We start from the raw sequence: 21680 nt of genomic DNA, 5'->3' as shown, positions 1-21680 counted from the left end.
AAGGCCGTGGCTTCCAGGACGCTATGCTGCTGCAACCTCACATTGAATGCACTGCACGCTTGTTCACGTGACAGAGCAAGAGAGACAGAGGTCCAGTGTGTGTGCGGAGGGGGCACACATCGGGACATTATTTTCACACACGCTTTTAATGCCGCGGCTTTTCTAAAAGATCATGTTGACATTGGCCTCAGTAAACTGTAAAAAAAAAAATTCAAAAGGGCACTTTTTTGGACAGAGGGCAGAGGGGCAGGTGCTTGAGCACCACCTCATGTCTATCTGTGCACGCCACTGTAAATTGAGGTATTTCACCTGACGTCACAGGGTCACGTGACGCCCCGGTGTCCGCCATTTTGAAGGTCAAGCTAGCTAATGTCAACAACATAGTAGCTAGTATGTTACTGTAGCAACGTTTACGTTCAGTCATTTGGATGACTGTTAAAACCTTTCAGTCTCAAGTTTTTCCTTTACTGTATTTACTAGTTTACTGTAATTATGATCCGGCAGCTATTTACACCGGATCCAGTGTAAATAGCTGCCAGAGCGTGCTCCGGCTTGCTCCCCCTCAAATTAAGCAGCGCGCTCCAGCTTGCTCCCGGAGTGCTCCGGCCGAGGTTCCGGAGTGCGCTCCGGCTCGCTCCCCCTCAAATTAAGCAGCGCGCTCCGGCTTGCTCCCCCTCAAATTAAGCAGCGCGCTCCAGCTTGCTCCCGGAGTGCTCCGGCCGAGGTTCCGGAGTGCGTTCCGGCTTGCTCCCCCTCAAATTAAGCAGCGCGCTCCGGCTTGCTCCCGGAGTGCTCTGGGAGCAAGCCGGAGCGCGCTGCTTAATTTGAGGGGAAGCAAGCCGGAGCGCGCTCCGGCAGCTATTTACACTGGATCCGGTGTAAATAGCTGCCGGATCATAAGTAAATACAGTAAAGGAAAAACTTGAGACTGAAAGGTTTTAACAGTCATCCAAATGACTGAACGTAAACATTGCTACAGTAACATACTAGCTACTATGTTGTTGACATTAGCTAGTGCTAACAGCTAGCTGCTAGTGCACTGCTACAACACAGACACCGACCCTAATAATACAGTTCTTGGTCATTGCCTGGTAACAGCAATTATAACGGGCCATGTCTCAACAGACTAAGAAGTTATTTCAATGACATTTAATAACATTTTGTTTATCCTGAGGACCGAAAGTAAATGAAAATGTGAACAAACCTTAGCTGTAATAAGATGGCGACCACCGGCTCCAGGGACGACCCGCTGATGTAGGCATGTTACCCAGCCTGACACAAAATATTTGTAGGCATCCAAACTCTTATACGCTTTCAGATCAATACCTGTGTATGGCGATGGGTTTTTAACGACATGGGTATACAGATCATGTGGGCCGAAGTCAGGTAAAGACGAGGGCTTCGTGTACTTCCGTACGTCAGTGAACAATCCTGGTGGAAGCAGGTAAACGTCGTTCTCTAAGCCTGCTAACCTCAATTTTTGCAAATCCCTCTCCCTCTGCTCGCCCTGTAAATGCCCTACGTCGCTGGATAGTGAAGGTGTTTTCTGCATCTCGCTCCTTTTTCTTTTATGTTTTTCGTTTGTCGCCTTCCTCGCATTCAAACCGATTCGAGCCGTGACGTCCAAAATGGCAGCCTAACGATGCATCACATGACTTGGTCACGTGGGTGAAAAACCTCAATAGCGTCATGTTGTTCCTTCATAATAAAACCATCGCGCTGGTTCTGTAACAGCGTCCCCTACTGTGTACTTTCAGAATGCTCTGCAATCGTCTCTCTTTAGGACCCGTCGTCGGCACGAACCGGCCCAATTCAACTTGGGCACAACTTGGAGAAATCGCCAGGGAAGTCTCACATGTTCCGTCTGCATTCGGTTACAGGAGACTCGGAAAGGATGATTTCAGGAGAATAAATACAAAAGTTGCGCCATTTATTTCCAGATTAATTTTTTTTTACACGGGATTCACTGGTGTGTTAAAATAGACCGTGGACGTGAACACGATTTGCCCTCGGTGGGTGAGCTAATGTGCACAAAACACGTCGCTGTTTTCATTAACCCTGTCTGGTTGGTGGCTTAAATCATTTACTGCCTTAATAATAATAATAATACGTTTTCATTTGGTTTGATTGAGGGTAGCTAAGCTGGATAACGAAAACCAGCATTGTATATGATCCTGCCTGGTGGTGTTGAATGTGGAGTTTTGATGATTTCCTGTGCACAACTTCTAGCAGACGCTAACATGCTAATGCTACACCATATAACACACACTGTACAGTAATACTATGATTTATAGTCATATGTGCGTTCAGATGTGTATTTTAGTATGAGTTGACAGTAACGCAGTGTGTTTAATACCGCAGATCGCTAGTGAACGCATGAGATGGTTGTTCGAGTCCCTCCGTGTTTTTTCGAGGCCCACTCGGGGAATGTAGCCTGCTAGCTAGCTCCAGTTTATTACAAAAATAACGCAGTATTTCATTACAGCGAATACTTTAATTTCGGTAATTAAATGGCTTTTCACCTATATGGGTTTTAAACTACTTAGCTAATTTGTAATAATGAAATGTTTATCGCTCAGCGCTGAGTAAATACTTATAAAGTTAACAGGTAACTACAGCTAATTGCGCTAGCAGGCTAACTATACAGATAACTAGCTGCGGCCAGTCAGGTAGTGTATGGCTGTTTCAGAAGTAAGGGTTTTTATTTATTTATATATATTTATTTAGGTTAACTTGTTAGTGAGGGCAATTGGTACTTCCTTTCTGTTTTTATTTTATCTTTTAACGCATTAAAGTGAGTTGTACCGAGCGAGCAAAGCATTTGTGACGTTTTTTGGTTGGTTTTAAATGCTTTTCTGAAAAGCCATAGCTGGATAAGAATCTCGTGTATGTGCTGTAAAGACTGCTTGGCTTTAAAAGTTAAGGTCATGAGATTTTTTTTTTTTTTTTTTAAATTAAAACTTTTTAAGTAGTTACACTTCATTCCTTCAGTTTGAAACCAATATTTAGAAAGTTCCACATATCCAAACCGACAAACTTGTAACTACTAGCTGTTGTCTGTAGATGCAGATTGCAATAATCAATAAATGTGTTGATAATTAAGACAGTACATTTCTATTTGTGCATTTTTCTGTTACGTTTGGTAAATGATGCAATGTTCTAATAAAGGTTACGTTCTTCCTAATTTTTTTTTTTGTAGCAATGGATTCAGAAAGACAGAAGCGCAAGGAGGAAATAGAGAAAGCCCTGGGATTCATTCAGTATGTCATTTTGCCTCTTCCTTGCTACCTACCGCATGCCAGAGATTACAGATTTGTTTAAGGGTTGTTTTACAATCAGGGTACGCAAGCTAAAAATCACATTTAACACTTATTATCTTCAATATCAAAAGGCTTGACTAAATAAACTTGGTTGCTTATTGTAGCCCTGTGATCGCGCTATTTACCATGCAAAAAAAAATTTGGTGATAACGTTATTTTTGGTGACTGTATGGCAATATATGTCATATTTAGCAAAATTACTTGTCATTTAGAAAAAGTGCTTTTTTGACCACAGGTAGCTCCAAAAGGGATGCACTTAAATCATTCTCATCTCATCTCATTATCCGTAGCCGCTTTATCCTGTTCTACAGGGTCGCAGGCAAGCTGAAGCCTATCCCAGCTGACTACGGGCGAAAGGCGGGGTACACCCTGGACAAGTCGCCAGGTCATCACAGGGCTGACACATAGACACAGACAACCATTCACACTCACATTCACACCTACGGTCAATTTAGAGTCACCAGTTAACCTAACCTGCATGTCTTTGGACTGTGGGGGAAACCGGAGCACCCGGAGGAAACCCACGCGGACACGGGGAGAACATGCAAACTCCGCACAGAAAGGCCCTCGCTGGCCACGGGGCTCGAACCCGGACTTTATTGCTGTGAGGCGACAGCGCTAACCACTACGCCACCGTGCTAAATCATTCTTTATACCATAAAACAAATATTTGGTTCCATATCATTGGAAACCTAGTTAAGTTTTAATGTTGAATGCCAGTAAGTTTTCAGACTATTTTTGATCAAATTAGTATGTAATTGTGTCCAAAAAATGTCCTCTCCGAGACAGCTAATTTTTCAATACAAAATAACATATCTAAAATGATTATTTTCATCCTAAAATGTGGTCAAGATATTGGGACATAAATATTCGAGACAACTAACACAAAGCTTACAGCCTTATATTTAAAAGCACTATGGAAGTAGTGGATTCTGAATTGTCAAAAAAAATGTCCTCTCCGAGAATCACTTCATTTGTTTCTCCCAGCCCTGCTTAAAGCTACACTTAATCTTATAATACAAACTATTACACATGCCTATGTTCATATGTGTATTAATTTCCAAAAGTGCAGATTTATGTGCACTTAATGCACATATTTATGACCCTTAATGATCTTGTTTTATGGTTCTGCAGGTCATCTTTGCCTTTCCCTGATCCTGAAGCTTATGAGGTCAGTGTGCCGTCTTATTTTTCTGCGTATGAGCTAATAGGGCTGCACAATATATCGAAAAAGTATCGATATTGCGATATCATAGTTTGCGATACACATACCGCAAAAATTACTTAAATTTCGATAAAAGGCACATTTTTCTGTGCCGTCCAATCACATTTGAATGTCAACAAGCGCCGCGGGATAACTCCGCCCCCTATTGCAAAACAAGTAAAAGCCTCGTGGTGATGGCGGAAGCGGTAGCAAGTGTGTTGAGACAAACTTGTGTGAGGAGGAACTGGTTTCCAAAAAAAATGCACGTCTGCTATTTGGAAGTACTTTGGATTCAGGAGGGATGACGTACTGCAAACTCGGGTACTTTGCAAGACATGTAAAACAGTGGTGGGGCGGCTCACTGGGACAAACACTGATGTACAGCAGCATAAAAACATAAAACCGCGCTCTCTCACACACAACCTCTCTCTCTCTCACACACACACTACCGCTCGCTCACTCACACACACACCACTGCTCTCTCACCCGCATGTGTTATTAACAGATTGTGTTTGAGTTTATGGTGAATCTGTGTCGCTCACCTTCATCTCCCGGGAGCCGCTGAAACTGCCATTTTGAATGCTTTATGTTAATGTAATGTAGTTTTCAGTTTTTTGTTTACTTCAACTTAAGACATTTTCTGCTGCGCTCACAAAAATTAAGAGATTTAAAGATGATTGATGGACACCATTGCAGGTGTAGCCATGTTTTTCCAATAAAAAATAATGTTGGAATGGAAGCGATGCATTGGGTGTTTTTTTTAAATGCTAGATACAGGGCAGAACGGCGAGTAGAGGTAAGAAAAACATTATATATTTAATTATCGTGATACATATCGATATCGAGATATTCAGTCATGTTATTGAATATCGCATATTTTTCTGATATCGTGCAGCCCTATGAGCTAACATGTTTAGTCATTTTGAGTAATAATCCCATGTTTTCTACCTTGCAGGCATTTTTGACTCAGTTAGTGTGTAACCTGTTGGATGAAGGTAACGCAGTATTTCGTGATGGAGATTGGAGGCAGGCAGCTGCACACTACAGTGAAGGTGTGAACGTAGCTCGATATGCCCAGTCTGAAGCACTGGTCATTCCTCCAGAACTGCTTGAAAGTCTTTATGTGAACAGAGCATCTGCACACTATAGCCTTGTAAGTGGTGGTGTGTTCATGTTCTTTCTTCCAATCGTGTTCTTTCCACTGAAAGTTGATGACCAATTAAATCCACCCTTAACGTTGCTAGTGAAAAAAGTTGTGTATGTCTGCTTTTGAGTGGAGCTCATGCTCTGATTGAAATTGATTCTCTTTGGTTTCTGTTCTTGTATTTGTTCAGGAAGAGTATGAGCAAGGGGTGCAGGACTGTGATTACGCACTAGCTGTGTGTGAGGGCAACCGGAGAGCACTCTACAGGAAGGCACTGTGCCTGAGAGAGCTGGGTCGATTCAGAGAGGCCTATGAGTGTGGCACGGGGTGCTTGCTCACTGCCCCTCATGTAAGTCCACCCTGCCTTTGTTGGCATTTTTGTGAATCCAAATGAATTCATTCCAGTTGCAGATTGCAGATGAACTGTTTATATGCACCCGAAGCAGACACTGTTGAAAATTTCCATGTACAGGCATATAGTACATGTAAATCAGACAAAATGTATAGACATGCCAGCAACATTACCATAATGAGAAGCTAGCCATGTAGCATGCATGTCCCCTCACAGGACTGTTTTTGTAGGCCAGAGTGCATCATCTCATCTCATTATCTCTAGCCGCTTTATCCTTCTATAGGGTCGCAGGCAAACTGGAGCCTATCCCAGCTGACTATGGGCGAAAGGCGGGGTACACCCTGGACAAGTCGCCAGGTCATCACAGGGCTGACACATAGACACAAACAACCACTCACATTCACACCTACGCTCAATTTAGAGTCACCAGTTAACCTAACCTGCATGTCTTTGGACTGTGGGGGAAACCGGAGCACCCGGAGGAAACCCACGCGGACACGGGGAGAACATGCAAACTCCGCACAGAAAGGCCCTCGCCGGCCCTGGGGCTCGAACCCAGACCTTCTTGCTGTGAGGCAACAGCGCTAACCACTACACCACCGTGCCGCCAGAGTGCATCATCAAAGAAGCAAATAAGTGCGTTATTAAATGGATTATCCACTATGATCAGTTTCAAATTTCAGTTGGGTTGGCTTCAGTCAAATTTTTTTTTTTTAATCCCCCGCTGGCCAAAAGGTCCAAAGAGGGATTATGTTGTGGCGATGTCCGTCCGTCCGTCCATCCCGGGAAGGGTGCTCACCCTCTGAAATCAACTCCTCTCACAATTTTTGCAGGAATTTCAAAAAACTTGGCAGGATTCTTTGTTACATGTCGGTAGTACGCATACTGTAATTTCGTTAAATTTAGTCACATTTTACCGGAGTTACAACCCTTGATTAGCAAAATTATACTTTGACAATTTCATGAGTGTTTTTTCCTTTTGAAATCGACTCCTCTCACAATTTTTGGAGGAATTTGACCAACTTGGCAAAAGGCATTATGTCATTAGTATGCATATTATTTTGTTTAATTCGGTCGCATTTTACCAGAGTTGTGGCCATTGATTAACGACCTTGTACTTTCATGAAGGTGTGCTTGCCTTCTGACATCAACTCCTCTCACAATTTTTGGATGAATTTCACGAAACTTGGCAGGATTCTTTGTTATATGTCCGTAATACGCATATTGCAATTTTGTTCAGTTCAGTCGCATTTTATCAGAGTTCTGGCATAGTTGCCAGCGGGGGATATTGTGCTGTCGGAGCACTCATCAACTGTTTTATTCAGATTTAGTTGTATACGTGAACAGTTTAGTGTTCTAGTCATATTTTTAATACATTATCGGGCTGTATCTAAATATTGCTTCAGGTAAAGGCCTGGGGTGGGTTTCCCAAAAGCCTCTTAACACTAAGAGCATCTTAACTAGGAGAGTGTGTGTTCATAGTGATGATCGTTAAATGGTAGCGCGAGCATCATTGTGCTACGATGCTTTTGGGAAACCTACCTCTGGACAGTAGTGGCTGTCTGTGAACGTATGTGAAAAAAAATTAGCTCTTTCTTCCATGTATGGTATGCTTCCTTGTGATGAACAGATTTGAGAAAACGTGGTACTTGCCTTCTCATGTCTCCGTAGAAGCGCTTGGTTTCCCTCACCTTCCCTGGTTGGTATCTGTCGTGTGATGGGGGAGAGCATTAGCTCTCTAGCCAAGCCTTCACTGACCTAGTGCTTTGTAGCATTTTTGAATCCTGTGTTCACCACCACTGAGTAGTATCTTGTCTGTAGCTATGAACTTCCCAATTGCTGCTGTGATTTCTTTCGCCTTAATTGAATCAACGGTGAAAATGCTTTTCTTGAGCTACAATACGCCGTTTTATTACGTCCCTCTCAGAAGCCGTAATTTGCATCAGTGTACAAAAAAAACTGCAGAAAAAGTCATTGCCTTTGCGTTAATCAGTACAATATTTGATTGTATTAATTAAACATGACTTTGTGTTATGAGGGTCAAGTATTCCACTATTTATTCTTTCAATCTCAATACAGGACAGACAAGTCAGTGAGCTGGCTAAGGACCTGGCCAATAAACTTGGTCTAAAAATCCGCAAAGCTTATGTTAGTCCTCAGGTATGTAATGTACGCTCATTTCTGTATGGTATTTCTGGGAAAATGAATGAGAGGAAGCTTGTAACCAGTATGTATTGTTTTTATAACCTTTAGGTTGAATCCACAACATCTGGCCCAGCAAGTAATGGGGAAACTGCACCTTCTGCAGGGGAGGTAAGTATAGGCTTCTGTCTGCTTCATTGTAGACATTTTGTGTAACAACATTTTATCCAAAATTTTTTTTACTGACTCTTTCTTCAGACATCCTCAAATGGTCTTGAGTCGCTGACAGATATTGGGCCAGGTACAGCTGCATTTTACGATACTCTGTTGACTTGCTTTTAGATGTTCATTTTTGAATGATTGCATAGTTGAGTGAGTTTGACCCTGATTTTGGATTCTGTCCAGATTTGTCAAATGCCCAGTGCATCCCTGCACCTTTGGCCACCCCAATTCCTGTCAGTGATGACCCTGCAATACCCTCGTTGAGTCCCGTAGTTCCCCAGGACACACCTGAGAGCCCGAGTCAGGGGCCCACAGGGCAGGTGCAGTATTCTGTGCCAGTGTCTGAGGACGTGGGTGAATGTGTGATTAATACGAATCTGGACAGTCTACTGGAAAAAGGAGCCGAGGTCAGCGTGGTGAGTCCATGATCAGCACTTTAGAATCATAGAGCTGAACAATTTTTAACAAACCACTGTATTGACGACTACCAAATGCAAACGTTTTTGAGCCTTTCTGGTCACATACATATGTAGTTAGGTATGTTTCTGAGGTGTATTGCAGTTAGACCTGAGCTTCACAAAACAGAAATAAGCTGGTATGTAAAATTATGTTCTAGAAATAAATGTATTCTGTTCTACAACCCCAAATCAGAAAAAGTTGGAAGTATGGAAAATGCAAAAAAAAAAAAGAGCAGGGATTTCTAAATTTACTTGCATTTCATTGCAGACAGCATGAACCCAACACTACGTTCACACTGCAAGGCTTAATGCTCAGTTCCGATTTTTTTGTGAAATCCGTTTTTTTTTGTGAGGTCGTTCACATTAACAAATGTATGCGACTTGTATGTGATCCTCAGTATGAACGAAAAGCGACCTAAAAGTGTTCCGCATGCGCATTGCAGGATACAACGACGTCACACGCAGTGAGCATGGCCAGTGTTTACGGAAGTAACCTAAAGTTTCCTGTGTATGACAGTAGCCAGCATGGAGTACCTGGCGATGATGCGGTTGTTGTTGCGACGGAGCCAGAACATGCACAATAGCCTGATGTTAAGGAGGAGGTTGAGAAGGAAGAGGGCAAGGGTTTTGGCTCAGGCGTTCTGCGGGGTAGTGACTGCAACCTCCGTTCAAAGGAACGTGTGGGTGCGGAGTCGCATTGATGTCATGCGCCATGTTGTTGTAACTTTTTTTGAGAGACCCGCCGCCTACTTCAGCGCAGAATAGTGACGTTTGTGGCTTGTTGATGACGTGTAAGTCGGATGAATGCGACCTGGCGGTTCAGACTGAAGTCGCATATGAAAAGATCAAATAGGAATCGGAATTAGAATTAGGACCACATATCCAAACGGCCTGGGTCGGATTTGAAAAAATCGGATCTGTGTCGTTCATATTGTCAATAAAAGATTGGATACAGGTCACATATGGGCGAAAAAATCGGATTTGACTCACTTCAGCCTGCAGTGTGAACGTAGTGCAAGATATTTCATGTTTTGTCTGGTCAATTTCTTTATCTTCATTTCATTTGTTCATATACATCCATGCCTGCAGCACATTTAAAAAAAAAAAAGTTGGAATGGGAGCAATTTAGTGCTGGTAATGCAGTAAAACAGTTAAATAATGATGTGATTTGAAGCAGGTGATTGTAATCACGATTTGGTACAAAATTGATATCCAGGAAAAGCCGTATCTTTGAGGAACAAAGATGGACAGAGGATCTCCAGTTTGTCAACAAATGCATCAGAAAATGTATTGAAATGTTTAAAAACAATGTTCCTCAAAGATCAAATTCCTTTTGTATATTTCACCCTCTACGGTGCATATCATTAAACTAGGAGTCGCCAACTGGTGGACTCCAGTCCAAATCCGGACCGCGAGAGGCTTCCATCCAGATCGTGACGCTTCTTCACTCAAAAAAAAATCGGCAGCGGACTTTTAATCAGGCATAACGATGCCAGCCCAGTCAAGCGGTCTGAGTCCTATGTGTTGCTATCTTGTACTGTATATGTTGCTAGGTAGAGAGAAGCACGGAGGTGTAGGCAAAATATGGTATTATTTAAAAATTAGGAAAGTTGATACTGAAAACCGGGGCTTCTGTGCAGAGTGGACAGAGAAGTATGCATTTATTCTTCCTGCAATGAGATCAATGAGACCGGTGTGTCTCATTTGCTCGGAGTCTGTTGCGGTTGTCAAAAGTGGCAATTTGAAATGTAATTTACAAACTAAACACACACACTTTGAAGACTCTTACCTGCAGCAGTCTGACCTGAGGACATGGAAAATAAATTAGCTTAAAGCCCAGTAATGCCCCTTTTCCACCAAATCAGTTCCAGGGCTGGTTCGGGGCCAGTGCTTAGTTTGGAACCGGGTTTTCTGTTTCCACTGACAAAGAACTGGCTCTGGGGCCAGAAAAACCAGTTCCAGGCTAGCACCAACTCTCTGCTGGGCCAGAGGAAAGAACTGCTTACGTCAGTGGGGGGGCGGAGTTGTTAAGACCAATAACAAGACTGTGAAAGATCGCCATTTTTAAGCGACGAGAAGCAGCAGCTGTACAAACGCGAAGTCATCCATTATTATTGTTGTTGTTGCTGCTTCTTCCGTGTTGTTTTTGCTTCGATATTCGCGCCAAGGTTTATGCAAACGTAGCGACGTAACTGACGTATACAGCGACGTAATGACGTGGCTCCCCTTAGCACCGCGAGCTATGGAAAAGCAAACTGGTTCTCAGCTGGCTCGCAAGTTGAACGAGTTGTGAACCAGCACTGGCCCCGAACCAGCCCTGGAACTGATTTGGTGGAAAAGGGGTACAAGTGGCAGTACGCATCTTGACAATGTTTGGCTCCATTTACAGTTACGAATCAGCATTCTCAACACTTTATTAAGACCAAATACCGTTCAAGAGCCTGTTTGAGAATGGCACTGACCCCATTCCCAGAGATGCTTACATGCATGATTTGGGTGTAGCAGCTATGGATTTGAAGCACAATTACGGTGCGACGCGTAAACCTGAAAATGTCCGTATCTTTATTAGCTGCGCTGGTTGAGAGTTGACCTGATTCATGCTCTCGGCCAGTCACAAAGTCAAAGTCCCTTCCCACGCCATGTGGCGCATAGGGTCGTCCTGATCTCCGTTTCCGTAGCCCTCGGCCTCTCGCCTATTACATAGCTAGGGTTACAGTGGGGGGCTAGTCCTCTGGTAACCGCGAGAGTTTGATTCCCCACTCACATCTGTATTGCAGCGTGTCTTGCCAGATGGCAGTAGGTACCATTTTTATGATCGTCTTTGGTATGACCCGACCGGGAGGCGGACACGCTAACCACTAGGTCAACTCGCGGTCCTCGGCCAGTCACAGCGCGTGTTAAATGCAGTGCTCAGAAATGCGCAGTAGTGATGCGTCGTCGTCTTCCTGGAAGCGAACTGTCTTTGTCGGTCATGTTCCAGAACTGAAACTTTCAAGTTTTTCTCTCAAACTAGTGTCAGGTGTGAAGTGAAGCATCATACAACAGAAGTACACTGGAGAAAGCAAAGTCGGCTACATACGACAAATCATCTAAGTAACTTCAGCATGTTCAGTTTAATTAAATGTTGTATGGATGGGCATCTTTCAGTATCGACTTTATTCAGTCCAGTATTAGACTGGTGCATGGTTCAGGAAGTCAATACAATATTGATTTTGTTGTTATTGAAAGACCTATAGATAAATCATTTGTCTTTTGCTCTGGCTTTTGTTGTTTTTCATGGTGAAACTACTGAAACACTTGCAGTACAAGCTCCGTTATCTGAACCACTTTTATCTGAACATCCTTCTTAGTTAGCCAAACCTTTTCCCCAGAGAGTTTGGATATACTGTACAGTAAACCCTGCATTTATTTTCCTCAAAAAGTAGCTCAAAATGGCCTTGATTGCATCTCTGAGCTTCCCTGAAATTTGGTTGTTCAGCTCAGTTCAACCTAAAAGAGCACTTTATATGTTTTCCTTTGGGGACGTTGCATCTGTTTATTGCCTTTTGTTTCATTTTTGTGCAGCATAGGTGTTGTATTTTTGCCAGTTTGTGTTAGAATTTTTTTATTGAGGTTTTTCACCCACGTGACCAAGTCATGTGATGCATCGTTAAGCTGCCATTTTGGACGTCACGGCTCGAATCAGTTTGAATGCGAGGAAGGCGACAAACGAAAAACATAAAAGAAAAAGGAGCGAGATGCAGAAAACACCTTCACTATCCAGCGACGTAGGGCATTTACAGGGCGAGCAGAGGGAGAGGTATTTGCAAAAATTGAGGTTAGCAGGCTTAGAGAACGATGTTTACCTGCTTCCACCAGGATTGTTCACTGACGTACGGAAGTACACGAAGCCCTCGTCTTTACCTGACTTCGGCCCACATGATCTGTATACCTATGTCGTTAAGAACCCATCGCCATACACAGGTATTGATCTGAAAGCGTATAAGAGTTTGGATGCCTACAAATATTTTGTGTCAGGCTGGGTAACATGCCTACATCAGCGGGTCGTCCCTGGAGCCGGTGGTCGCCATCTTATTACAGCTAAGGTTTGTTCGCATTTTCATTTACTTTCGGTCCTCAGGATAAACAAAATGTTATTAAATGTCATTGAAATAACTTCTTAGTCTGTTGAGACATGGCCCGTTATAAATTTGCTGTTACCAGGCAATGACCGAGAACTGTATTATTAGGGTCGGTGTCTGTGTTGTAGCAGTGCAGTAGCAGCTAGCTGTTAGCACTAGCTAATGTCAACAACATAGTAGCTAGTATGTTACTGTAGCAATGTTTACGTTCAGTCATTTGGATGACTGTTAAAACCTTTCAGTCTCAAGTTTTTCCTTTACTGTATTTACTAGTTTACTGTAATTATGATCTGGCAGCTATTTACACCGGATCCAGTGTAAATAGCTGCTGGAGCGCACTCCGGCTTGCTCCCCCTCAAATTAAGCAGCGTGCTCCGGGAGCAAGCCGGAGCGCGCTGCTTAATTTGAGGGGGAGCAAGCCGGAGCGCGCTCCGGAACCTCGGCCGGAGCACTCCGGGAGCAAGCCGGAGCATGCTGCTTAATTTGAGGGGGAGCAAGCCGGAGCGTGCTCCGGAACCTCGGCCGGAGCACTCCGGGAGCAAGCAGGAGCGTGCTGCTTAATTTGAGGGGGAGCAAGCCGGAGCGCGCTCCGGAACCTCGGCCGGAGCACTCCGGGAGCAAGCAGGAGTGTGCTGCTTAATTTGAGGGTGAGCAAGCCGGAGCGTGCTCCGGAACCTTGGCCGGAGCACTCCGGGAGCAAGCCGGAGCGCGCTGCTTAATTTGAGGGGGAGCAAGCCGGAGCGCGCTCCGGAACCTCGGCCGGAGCACTCCGGGAGCAAGCCGGAGCATGCTGCTTAATTTGAGGGGGAGCAAGCCGGAGCGTGCTCCGGAACCTCGGCCGGAGCACTCCGGGAGCAAGCAGGAGTGTGCTGCTTAATTTGAGGGTGAGCAAGCCGGAGCGTGCTCCGGAACCTTGGCCGGAGCACTCCGGGAGCAAGCCGGAGCGCGCTGCTTAATTTGAGGGGGAGCAAGCCGGAGCGTGCTCCGGCAGCTATTTACACTGGATCCGGTGTAAATAGCTGCCGGATCATAATTACAGTAAACTAGTAAATACAGTAAAGGAAAAACTTGAGACTGAAAGGTTTTAACAGTCATCCAAATGACTGAACGTAAACATTGCTACAGTAACATACTAGCTACTATGTTGTTGACATTAGCTAGCTTGACCTTCAAAATGGCGGACACCGGGGCGTCACGTGACCCTGTGACGTCAGGTGAAATACCTCAATATTGTTACAAAAGCAACTTCATGCAATAAAAATGTTAAAAAAAAAAAAGAAGCATGAACCCGTATTTGTATGTATCTGACGATCCGGACCCCAGAAGGGGAGGAGGGCTGATATATATATATAATTTTTTTTTTTTCCTGGACTGCTTGCAATTTTAGTTGAAGACCCCTGCATTAAACAACTTATGGAATCTGGAGGAATTTTGGTGCGTAAAGGGTTAGGGCACAAGTCTAAGCTTGAACACTGATCTCTGATCCCTCAGACGGCCCTGCATCAAGAACCATCATTCATCTGTACCCTATATAACCACATGGACTCGAGATTACTTTGGCAAACCTTTGTCCAGCGCTACAGTATGGAATTAGATCTACAAATACCAAATTAAAACTTTAAGGATTCTGTTTTTTGCACCGTCTCTCAACTGTGTCCTGAAGCGCCGTCAACTTCTCTGTGCTCAGAAATGTCTGGGGTGGACCATCACATGGTGGAAACGTGTATTGTGGTCAGACAGATCAGTATTCCAGGTCTTTTCGTAAGAAATGGACGGCCCAAAGGCGAAAAGGACCATCAGCAGCAAGTCCAAAAGTTGGGGTCTGTCATAGTACGGGGTTGTGTCAGCGTCCTTGGTAAAGGTAACTTGCACTTCTGTGATGGCAGCATTAATGCAAAAAAGTACATTGAGATTATGAAACAACACATGCTGCCTTCAAGATGACACCTTTTTCAGGGATATTTCAACAAGACAACGCAAAACCACATTCTACACAAAGGCATGGCTGTGGAAGAAGAGGGTGTCTGTCCCCCAATAGAGAATGTGTAGCAGATTTTGAAATGAAAAATAGGACGACGACGACCCTGTACTGTTGTACACCTTAAGACCTGTTTGCAGGAAGAATGGGACAAAATAACACTTCATCACTTGGTGTCTTCAGTCCCTAAACATCTTTTAAGTGTTTGTATAAAGTTTGTATAACATTACCTAACTTTGTAATGTTGCCATTCCTTAAGTGAGAAGGAATGGCAACGTTACAAAGTGGTAAATGCTTTACCGTCCCAACTTTTTTTGAAACGTGTTGCAGGAATCAAAATTGAAATGTTTATTTTGAAAAAGCAATACAGTTCATGCGGCAAAACATCGAGTTTTGAGTGCAATACAAGTCAGATTATTTACAAATCATTGTTTTCAGTTTAATTCTGATTTCAGCATACGGTCCTCACCCTTTTTCTAATCTGGGATTGTAATTGGCATCAACCGTTTATTGTTTTAATTGACAAAATCGCTTGTTTTCTTTCTCCATCTCTTCATTAGACCCCTGTTCAAGGTGCCATTCCTACTAACCTTCCCAACACAGCTGTCGGGTTGCGTACGACCTACGCCTCTTCATCCCTACCTACTCCCCCTTATTTTGGCACCACCATCAGCCCCCTCACTCAGCTGGACACTTTTTCTGCACTTGGCCAGAGTGAGAGCTCACAAGCCATGGAGTCTGTCCTCCCTTTCACCGCTGGGGCTGGAGACGCTGTTGGGAGGGCCAGAGCTGAATCACTCAGCACGCAAGGACTTGACTCTCTTTCTGAATATACATATCCAGGTAATATTATAACTGTGTTAGCTGTAGGAATGCACAGAGTCCCCTTTTTGTTATACTGTTATCAGAGCTTTGCGTATTGGCTGATCCAGTACTGACTCTCGGTATCTGAGCCGAGTCCCTGCGCGCTTCTGTTACTGATGGTGATGATACACGGGGCAACTTTTTGGGCAATGTTGCCGAGCAATGTTGCTGGGCAATTGCGTTTTGAATCTTTTCTATTGAGATTGGGCAACATTGTTTCTTTCTGAATGGTTTTGATAATCTCTGGCAACGTTTTGAGATAAGCCAATCAGAACGCGAGTATCGAGTCATGTGACCTCCGGTGAGGTTCGGATCAGAAATTTCAAACAAATATGGCGGCCGCTCAGTGTCGGTGGAGTGAAGAGATGGAGAGACTCCTCATCTGTTTTTACGCCGGTAAGTTATTTTAATATTCTATATGGAGGAATTTACCTCACCAAAGCTCTAAAAAACAACAGACAGCTTGATTAAATGGTCACAGCAAAAATTAAGACATCGATTTTTATTTTTATTTTTTTTAGCTAACTGTAAACTGCCGTTGCTAACTGTTGTTGCCCATTGTTAGTTGCCCTGAAAAGTTGCCCTGTGTCTCACCTAGTTGCCCGTTGCCAGCAACATTGCTCGGCAACATTGCCCAAAAAGTTGCCCCGTGTATCATCACCATAAGACGTAGCGGTCATTATGATGGCACGTTTAAGACAAGTGTCCTGTGTTTGTGCATGATCTGCGTTACGTTTGCTGACATTGTACACACACGCAGCATAAAATGCATCAGTAGAACTGATGTCAAATCCAGCATTCTAGTTTAGTCTGCACTGATATTTAATATCAGATCCTTTCATTCCGTTTTTAGCTTGTTTAAATATTTGAATAATGCTTTCCTTTCATTTTGCTTATTTCCTCTTGATAAACTCAGGAGGAAGAGTCCCTAGTAGTGTCTTCTCTGGATTACGGAACCATAGTACCATTCACTCAGTAAGCCCACGTTGTCATTTCAGTCACTGTTTATCCTCCGAGACAGCTGCTCATCTGTGTTTAATTTTTTGATTGAGTATATTTTTTTGTCCAACAAACTGTTTTTGATTAATGATCCCTGTAGAATGGCTCAGCTGCTACCAACCTTTCCCTCTTGTCCCAGAATCCACTGGCTGCCACCCATGAGTTCAGACAGGCCTGTCATGCCTGCTATAGTCGCATAGGTACTGTGTGTGTGTGAGAAAAAGAGAGAGAGAGAGAGAGACACATGTCTGTTATTGCATTTATATTCAATGTACTAGATCTGCATTCCATTTAACAAGCAAAGTTTGATATTTGCTTCTAATATAGGTCCTAGAGTCATGGATTACAAGTATCAGCCCGAAGCAGCTCATCGTTGTAAAAGAGATGTGTTGCTCTGTCGCCTCAAATCATCTGAAGACACCACTTGGAAGAGGATAAGACCTCGCCCTGCCCGCAATAACTTCCTTGGAGCATTTGTTCTTTGCAAAGGTATTCCATTGTACTGCAGTTGTCTTAACAGGCCTGATTTACATTAACACGATCGTGAATGTCATTTACTTTTCCACAAAAAAAAAAGAGGAGTCCAGTTGATTTTTGTATCAGTTTGCTGATGCTTTTGCGCCTCTCTATGCAGAAGTGCAGGAGCGTCAGGAGTGCCAGTATGGAGAAAACTGCACGTTCGCTTATTGCCAGGAGGAGATAGATGTATGGACCCAGGAGAGGAAAGGAGCTTTAAGTCGAGAGCTCTTATTCGACCCGCTGGGCACAAATGAGAGACGAGCACTTAGTGTCACTCGCTTGTTGCAGATTCATATGGGCATGTTCATGTTCCTCTGTGAGGTAGTTTAACACCACGCCACAAAACTCATACATTTAAAAGCTAGTTTTGTATATAGAGGTTTACCTGAAACTGAGATCAGGTCCTCCTTCTGTCCCTGCTTTATTGTAGGAATGTTTTGACAGTAAGCCTCGTATTATCAGCAAGCGCAGCAAAGAGAATCTAGGTGTCTGCTCCAACCTGACTGCAAAGCATCCTTTTGATGATAACAAGTAAGCTGCGCCTCTGCTTGTTTTTTTTTTTTTTTTTTTTCTTTTTTCCCTGCACTCTCATAAGTCTAATTCTTAAATTAGATGATTTTGGTAAACTGCATTACTTTTTGACCCCACTAATCCATTTGTGTGTTGCATGTGGTGTGGCAGGTGCCTGGTGCATGTGGTACGCTCAGCCAATGTGCGCTACAGTAAGATTCGTCCGCTCCATCCACTATGCCAGTTTGATGTATGCCGCCATGAGGTGCGCTACGGCTGCCAGAGGGAAGACAGCTGTTCTTTTGCTCATTCAGTTATTGAGCTCAAATGCTGGGTGCTGCAACAGGACACAGGTACAAAATACACAAATACCAACTTGCTCATATTAGGCCTCGTTTATCAATAGTTGAATAAATATTTGCGTAAGCTGAACCAAACACACACATTTCTGCCACATTTTAGAAACGTTTTAGAAAGGCTGATCTCTTGTGCATATGTTGGTCACCGGTAACTTGCAAAGCATCGTCCCGAAACAACTCGTTTGCATGTAGTGACGCCCAAAAAGCTCTGTAGAAGTTCAATTGGGAGAGCGAAATAATCGGAGTAAAGCCTGAAAAACAGAAGTGGAGGGGGTGTGGTGGCTTGCTTGCTTATTTATTTATTTAGATAAATTTTTTTTTTAAAATTAAAGTCAGTGAATGATCAGAGTGTAAAGGCTGAAATGCAGAAGTGGAAATTTTGATTCACTTCTTTGCCAATAAACATTTTAATAATATTGCACTAAATCTTCTGTCAATTGGGCATTTAATTATGGCTATGCACAAACAGACCAGTCTGTCCTTCATGAAATATAGTGGCTTTTCCCCCCCTCCATCATAATTGAATGATTAGCTCCTCTGGCCTTAAGGCCGACGAGCTCCTGCCGTGGCGTCCGTCATCCACAATTCAATTGAATCGTAATTCCTCTATGTAGTGGAAGTTCATTATGTCTAACTATTAAAGCTATTTTAAGTTCGTTTCTTAAGACAAGGATTTTTTAAGATGTTACCTTGTTGACAGTTTCGGCGGGAATCTTCCGCCTTCTTCAAAACAGTCACCAGATGTCGAGTGGTGACGTGCCTTATCAGCTGATGTTACGCTACGGAGGCGTGAACGTCCCGCCCAATTTGACAGGTAGTTCACGCCTCCTGCTGTCAGGTCGCTCCCCCAGGACTGCGCTCCAGGTGTGTGACAGCGCGTACGCTCCCTCATCCCGGCTCATCGTCCTCTGCGCCCGCTTGCATATCTCCACTGCCTCTAAAATCCAACGAAGAAAATAGATACCAGCGTTGGATTTTAGAGGCAGTGGAGATACGCAAGCGGGCGCAGAGGACGATGAGCCGGGATGAGGGAGCGTACGCGCTGTCACACACCTGGAGCGCAGTCCTGGGGGAGCGACCTGACAGCAGGAGGCGTGAACTACCTGTCAAATTGGGCGGGACGTTCACGCCTCCGTAGCGTAACATCAGCTGATAAGGCACGTCACCACTCGACATCTGGTGACTGTTTTGAAGAAGGCGGAAGATTCCCGCCGAAACTGTCAACAAGGTAACATCTTAAAAAAAATCCTTGTCTTAAGAAACGAACTTAAAATATCGTAATTCCTCTGTCAGTTCTCCACGGATTTCCGTTCCGATTGTTTTGCTTGAAAGACCTCAATCACTCTGCATATAACTTGGTGGTTGTTTTGTCACATTTTTTGCGAATGAGTTAATTAGACCAAATTAATGAATTTTCCAGGCCTCTCATGAGAATCATATCTCCTCTTTCATTTCTCATCTGATTCCTGTTTTGGGTAGATCTTTTCTTGAGGAACAAAACTTGGTTGGTTGTTGTGATTTTTTTGTGTTTACACCTTTTGTCTATTTTCAGCTAAATTGTGTCTCCTCTGTCAGTTCTCAATGGATTTCAGTTCTGATTTTGTTTTGAAAGAACTAGTCCTTCTGCACAGCACTTGGTCATTGTCAAATTTTTGCTAACGAACTGCTAATTAGATCAACTTGACAAATTTTGGGACTTCTCATTAGAATTGTATTTCCTCTTGCAGTTCTCACCCGATTTGAGTTCTGATCGATGTTTTGGGTCGATCTTCCCTTGAGGAGCAAAACTTGGTTGTTTGATTTTCTTGTTATAAACAATCTGTTTACAACTTTGTTTTTCAATTAAATCATGTCTCGTCCCTCAGTTCTCAATGGATTTCAGTTCTGCTTGTTTTGTTTTGAAAGAACTAGTCGTTCGGCACAAAACTTGGTCATTGTCTGGGCTCACGCTAGCTGCTCGCGCGCCCGCAAATTGCGAAGTTTTATTCCAATTTGCGAAAAGAAAATCATCTGTATTCGCATTTTATGCGAAAGTCATTTAAAGTTTAAGCAAAATCCATCAAACAATTGCGATTTCTCAAGATAAACAGTACCTTTCGTGTCCATCTTCGATGTTTAGATTTATAACCAACGCCCCCGAGTTTCGAAGCTTCTTATTGGTTGACCACAAATTACGTCTTCCAATAGCATCGGACCTTACATATAAAATGATCAATTTCCGAGTTGCGCTGATAATGTCGGCAATTCTCGCTCATTAGTGAACAAGATTATAGCGAGGTTTGTTTAAAATAAATTATCCGACTTTACGTATGACAAAAACTTATCGAAAAATTGAGATAACATATTAGAATATTCTGTTAGCTTTCTCAGGGATAAAAACACGATATAACCATTCTAAAGACGTATTTTCTACATATCAACCCTGACAGAACTTTGGAAGAACTCACAGATGAACCAGGATATATCGACCAAGTGTACCTTGTTTTCAGAGCGTTTTGACGCACATGGTTCAAAGTTTTGACTGCAAGTGTTTCATTTGAGAAATTAATGGTGAATATCATTATATTTGGGTTATGAGATTAATTTATAAGAAACAACCATTGATTTTAACTCCCTGAGCTCCCTTCATCCTACCCATAAAGACACCCCCCTCCCCCTAAACACAAGCACACGGATCCCAATTACACTTACACACACACACACACACAATCCCAATCATACACACATCTCAATCATGAACACACACACACACAATCCCAATTATATACACACACACATGCATACACAATCCCAACCATACATACATCTCAATAATGAAAACACGCACACACACGAGGCAGTACCAGTGGTTGAGATGTTAAAATAGAATTTTGAAATAAAATTAATATATTAGCAAAGCCAGCCACTGATGTTGGCCAGGTACGACATTAATGTTGGCCAGGCCAACTTGGCCAGTTCAAATTTATACATGACCTTGGGTTACCATGGACCTCTAAATGGCCTCTAACTCCCAAACCATGACAGATGAAGCTTAAGTTTGTATGAGCAGTTAATATGAAATCAGCATTTTCCTGAACATAGCATACATGACCTCGGGGGACCTTGAAAGGTCAGACTCGAGGTCGCTCAACTTGAATTGGCTATAACTCCCAAACCATGGCAGATAGAGCTCAAATTTGTATAGGCCACTAATGCCGCTTTTCCACTACCAACGCGGCTGAGTTGGGCTGAGCCGTGCCGTGCTGAGTTGGGCTGAGTCGAGCTGAGTGGGGCTGTTGGAGTTGCATTTCAACTACAACCGCACTGAACCGTGCTGGCTGGAAGTGGGTGGACACATTGGGTGGAGTTAGCGAAAGTGGGTGGACGTCACGTGATGTCGTTAGGCGGCGCAAACAGTGACGACAATGCCCTTTTAAGCGGTAGTCTCATGACCCGGATAGTAAACAATAAACATGGAGGACATGGAGTTGTTAGTGTTGCTGGTCTTG

At 43.4% G+C, this 21680-nt stretch overlaps 1 protein-coding gene across 2 annotated transcripts in view; it reads left to right on the top strand.

The window, feature by feature from the left end:
• The first annotated feature begins 1922 nt into the window (after positions 1 to 1922).
• zc3h7bb (zinc finger CCCH-type containing 7Bb) overlaps positions 1923 to 21680 on the top strand; it is a 33921-nt gene continuing 14163 nt past the window's right edge. Inside the window, exons 1-16 of one of the 2 annotated variants that reach the window (XM_060939667.1) lie at positions 1923 to 2012; positions 3200 to 3260; positions 4455 to 4491; positions 5480 to 5677; positions 5859 to 6017; positions 8100 to 8180; positions 8274 to 8333; positions 8421 to 8463; positions 8568 to 8800; positions 15502 to 15784; positions 16722 to 16780; positions 16944 to 17004; positions 17132 to 17293; positions 17439 to 17644; positions 17754 to 17854; positions 18005 to 18186. In XM_060939667.1, coding sequence (XP_060795650.1) covers positions 3202 to 3260; positions 4455 to 4491; positions 5480 to 5677; positions 5859 to 6017; positions 8100 to 8180; positions 8274 to 8333; positions 8421 to 8463; positions 8568 to 8800; positions 15502 to 15784; positions 16722 to 16780; positions 16944 to 17004; positions 17132 to 17293; positions 17439 to 17644; positions 17754 to 17854; positions 18005 to 18186 — 1924 coding nt within the window. In that variant the 5' untranslated portion in view covers positions 1923 to 2012; positions 3200 to 3201. Of the gene's footprint in view, positions 2013 to 3199; positions 3261 to 4454; positions 4492 to 5479; positions 5678 to 5858; positions 6018 to 8099; positions 8181 to 8273; positions 8334 to 8420; positions 8464 to 8567; positions 8801 to 15501; positions 15785 to 16721; positions 16781 to 16904; positions 17005 to 17131; positions 17294 to 17438; positions 17645 to 17753; positions 17855 to 18004; positions 18187 to 21680 lie in introns of both variants that reach the window. The other variant, XM_060939666.1, reaches the window with a different exon arrangement.

The sequence above is a fragment of the Neoarius graeffei genome, chromosome 14 (genome assembly GCF_027579695.1).
Source record: "Neoarius graeffei isolate fNeoGra1 chromosome 14, fNeoGra1.pri, whole genome shotgun sequence".
Taxonomy (NCBI): Eukaryota; Metazoa; Chordata; class Actinopteri; order Siluriformes; family Ariidae; genus Neoarius; species Neoarius graeffei.
The sequence above is the reverse complement of the archived record's forward strand: the minus strand, read 5'-3'. Positions and strand labels throughout refer to the sequence as shown.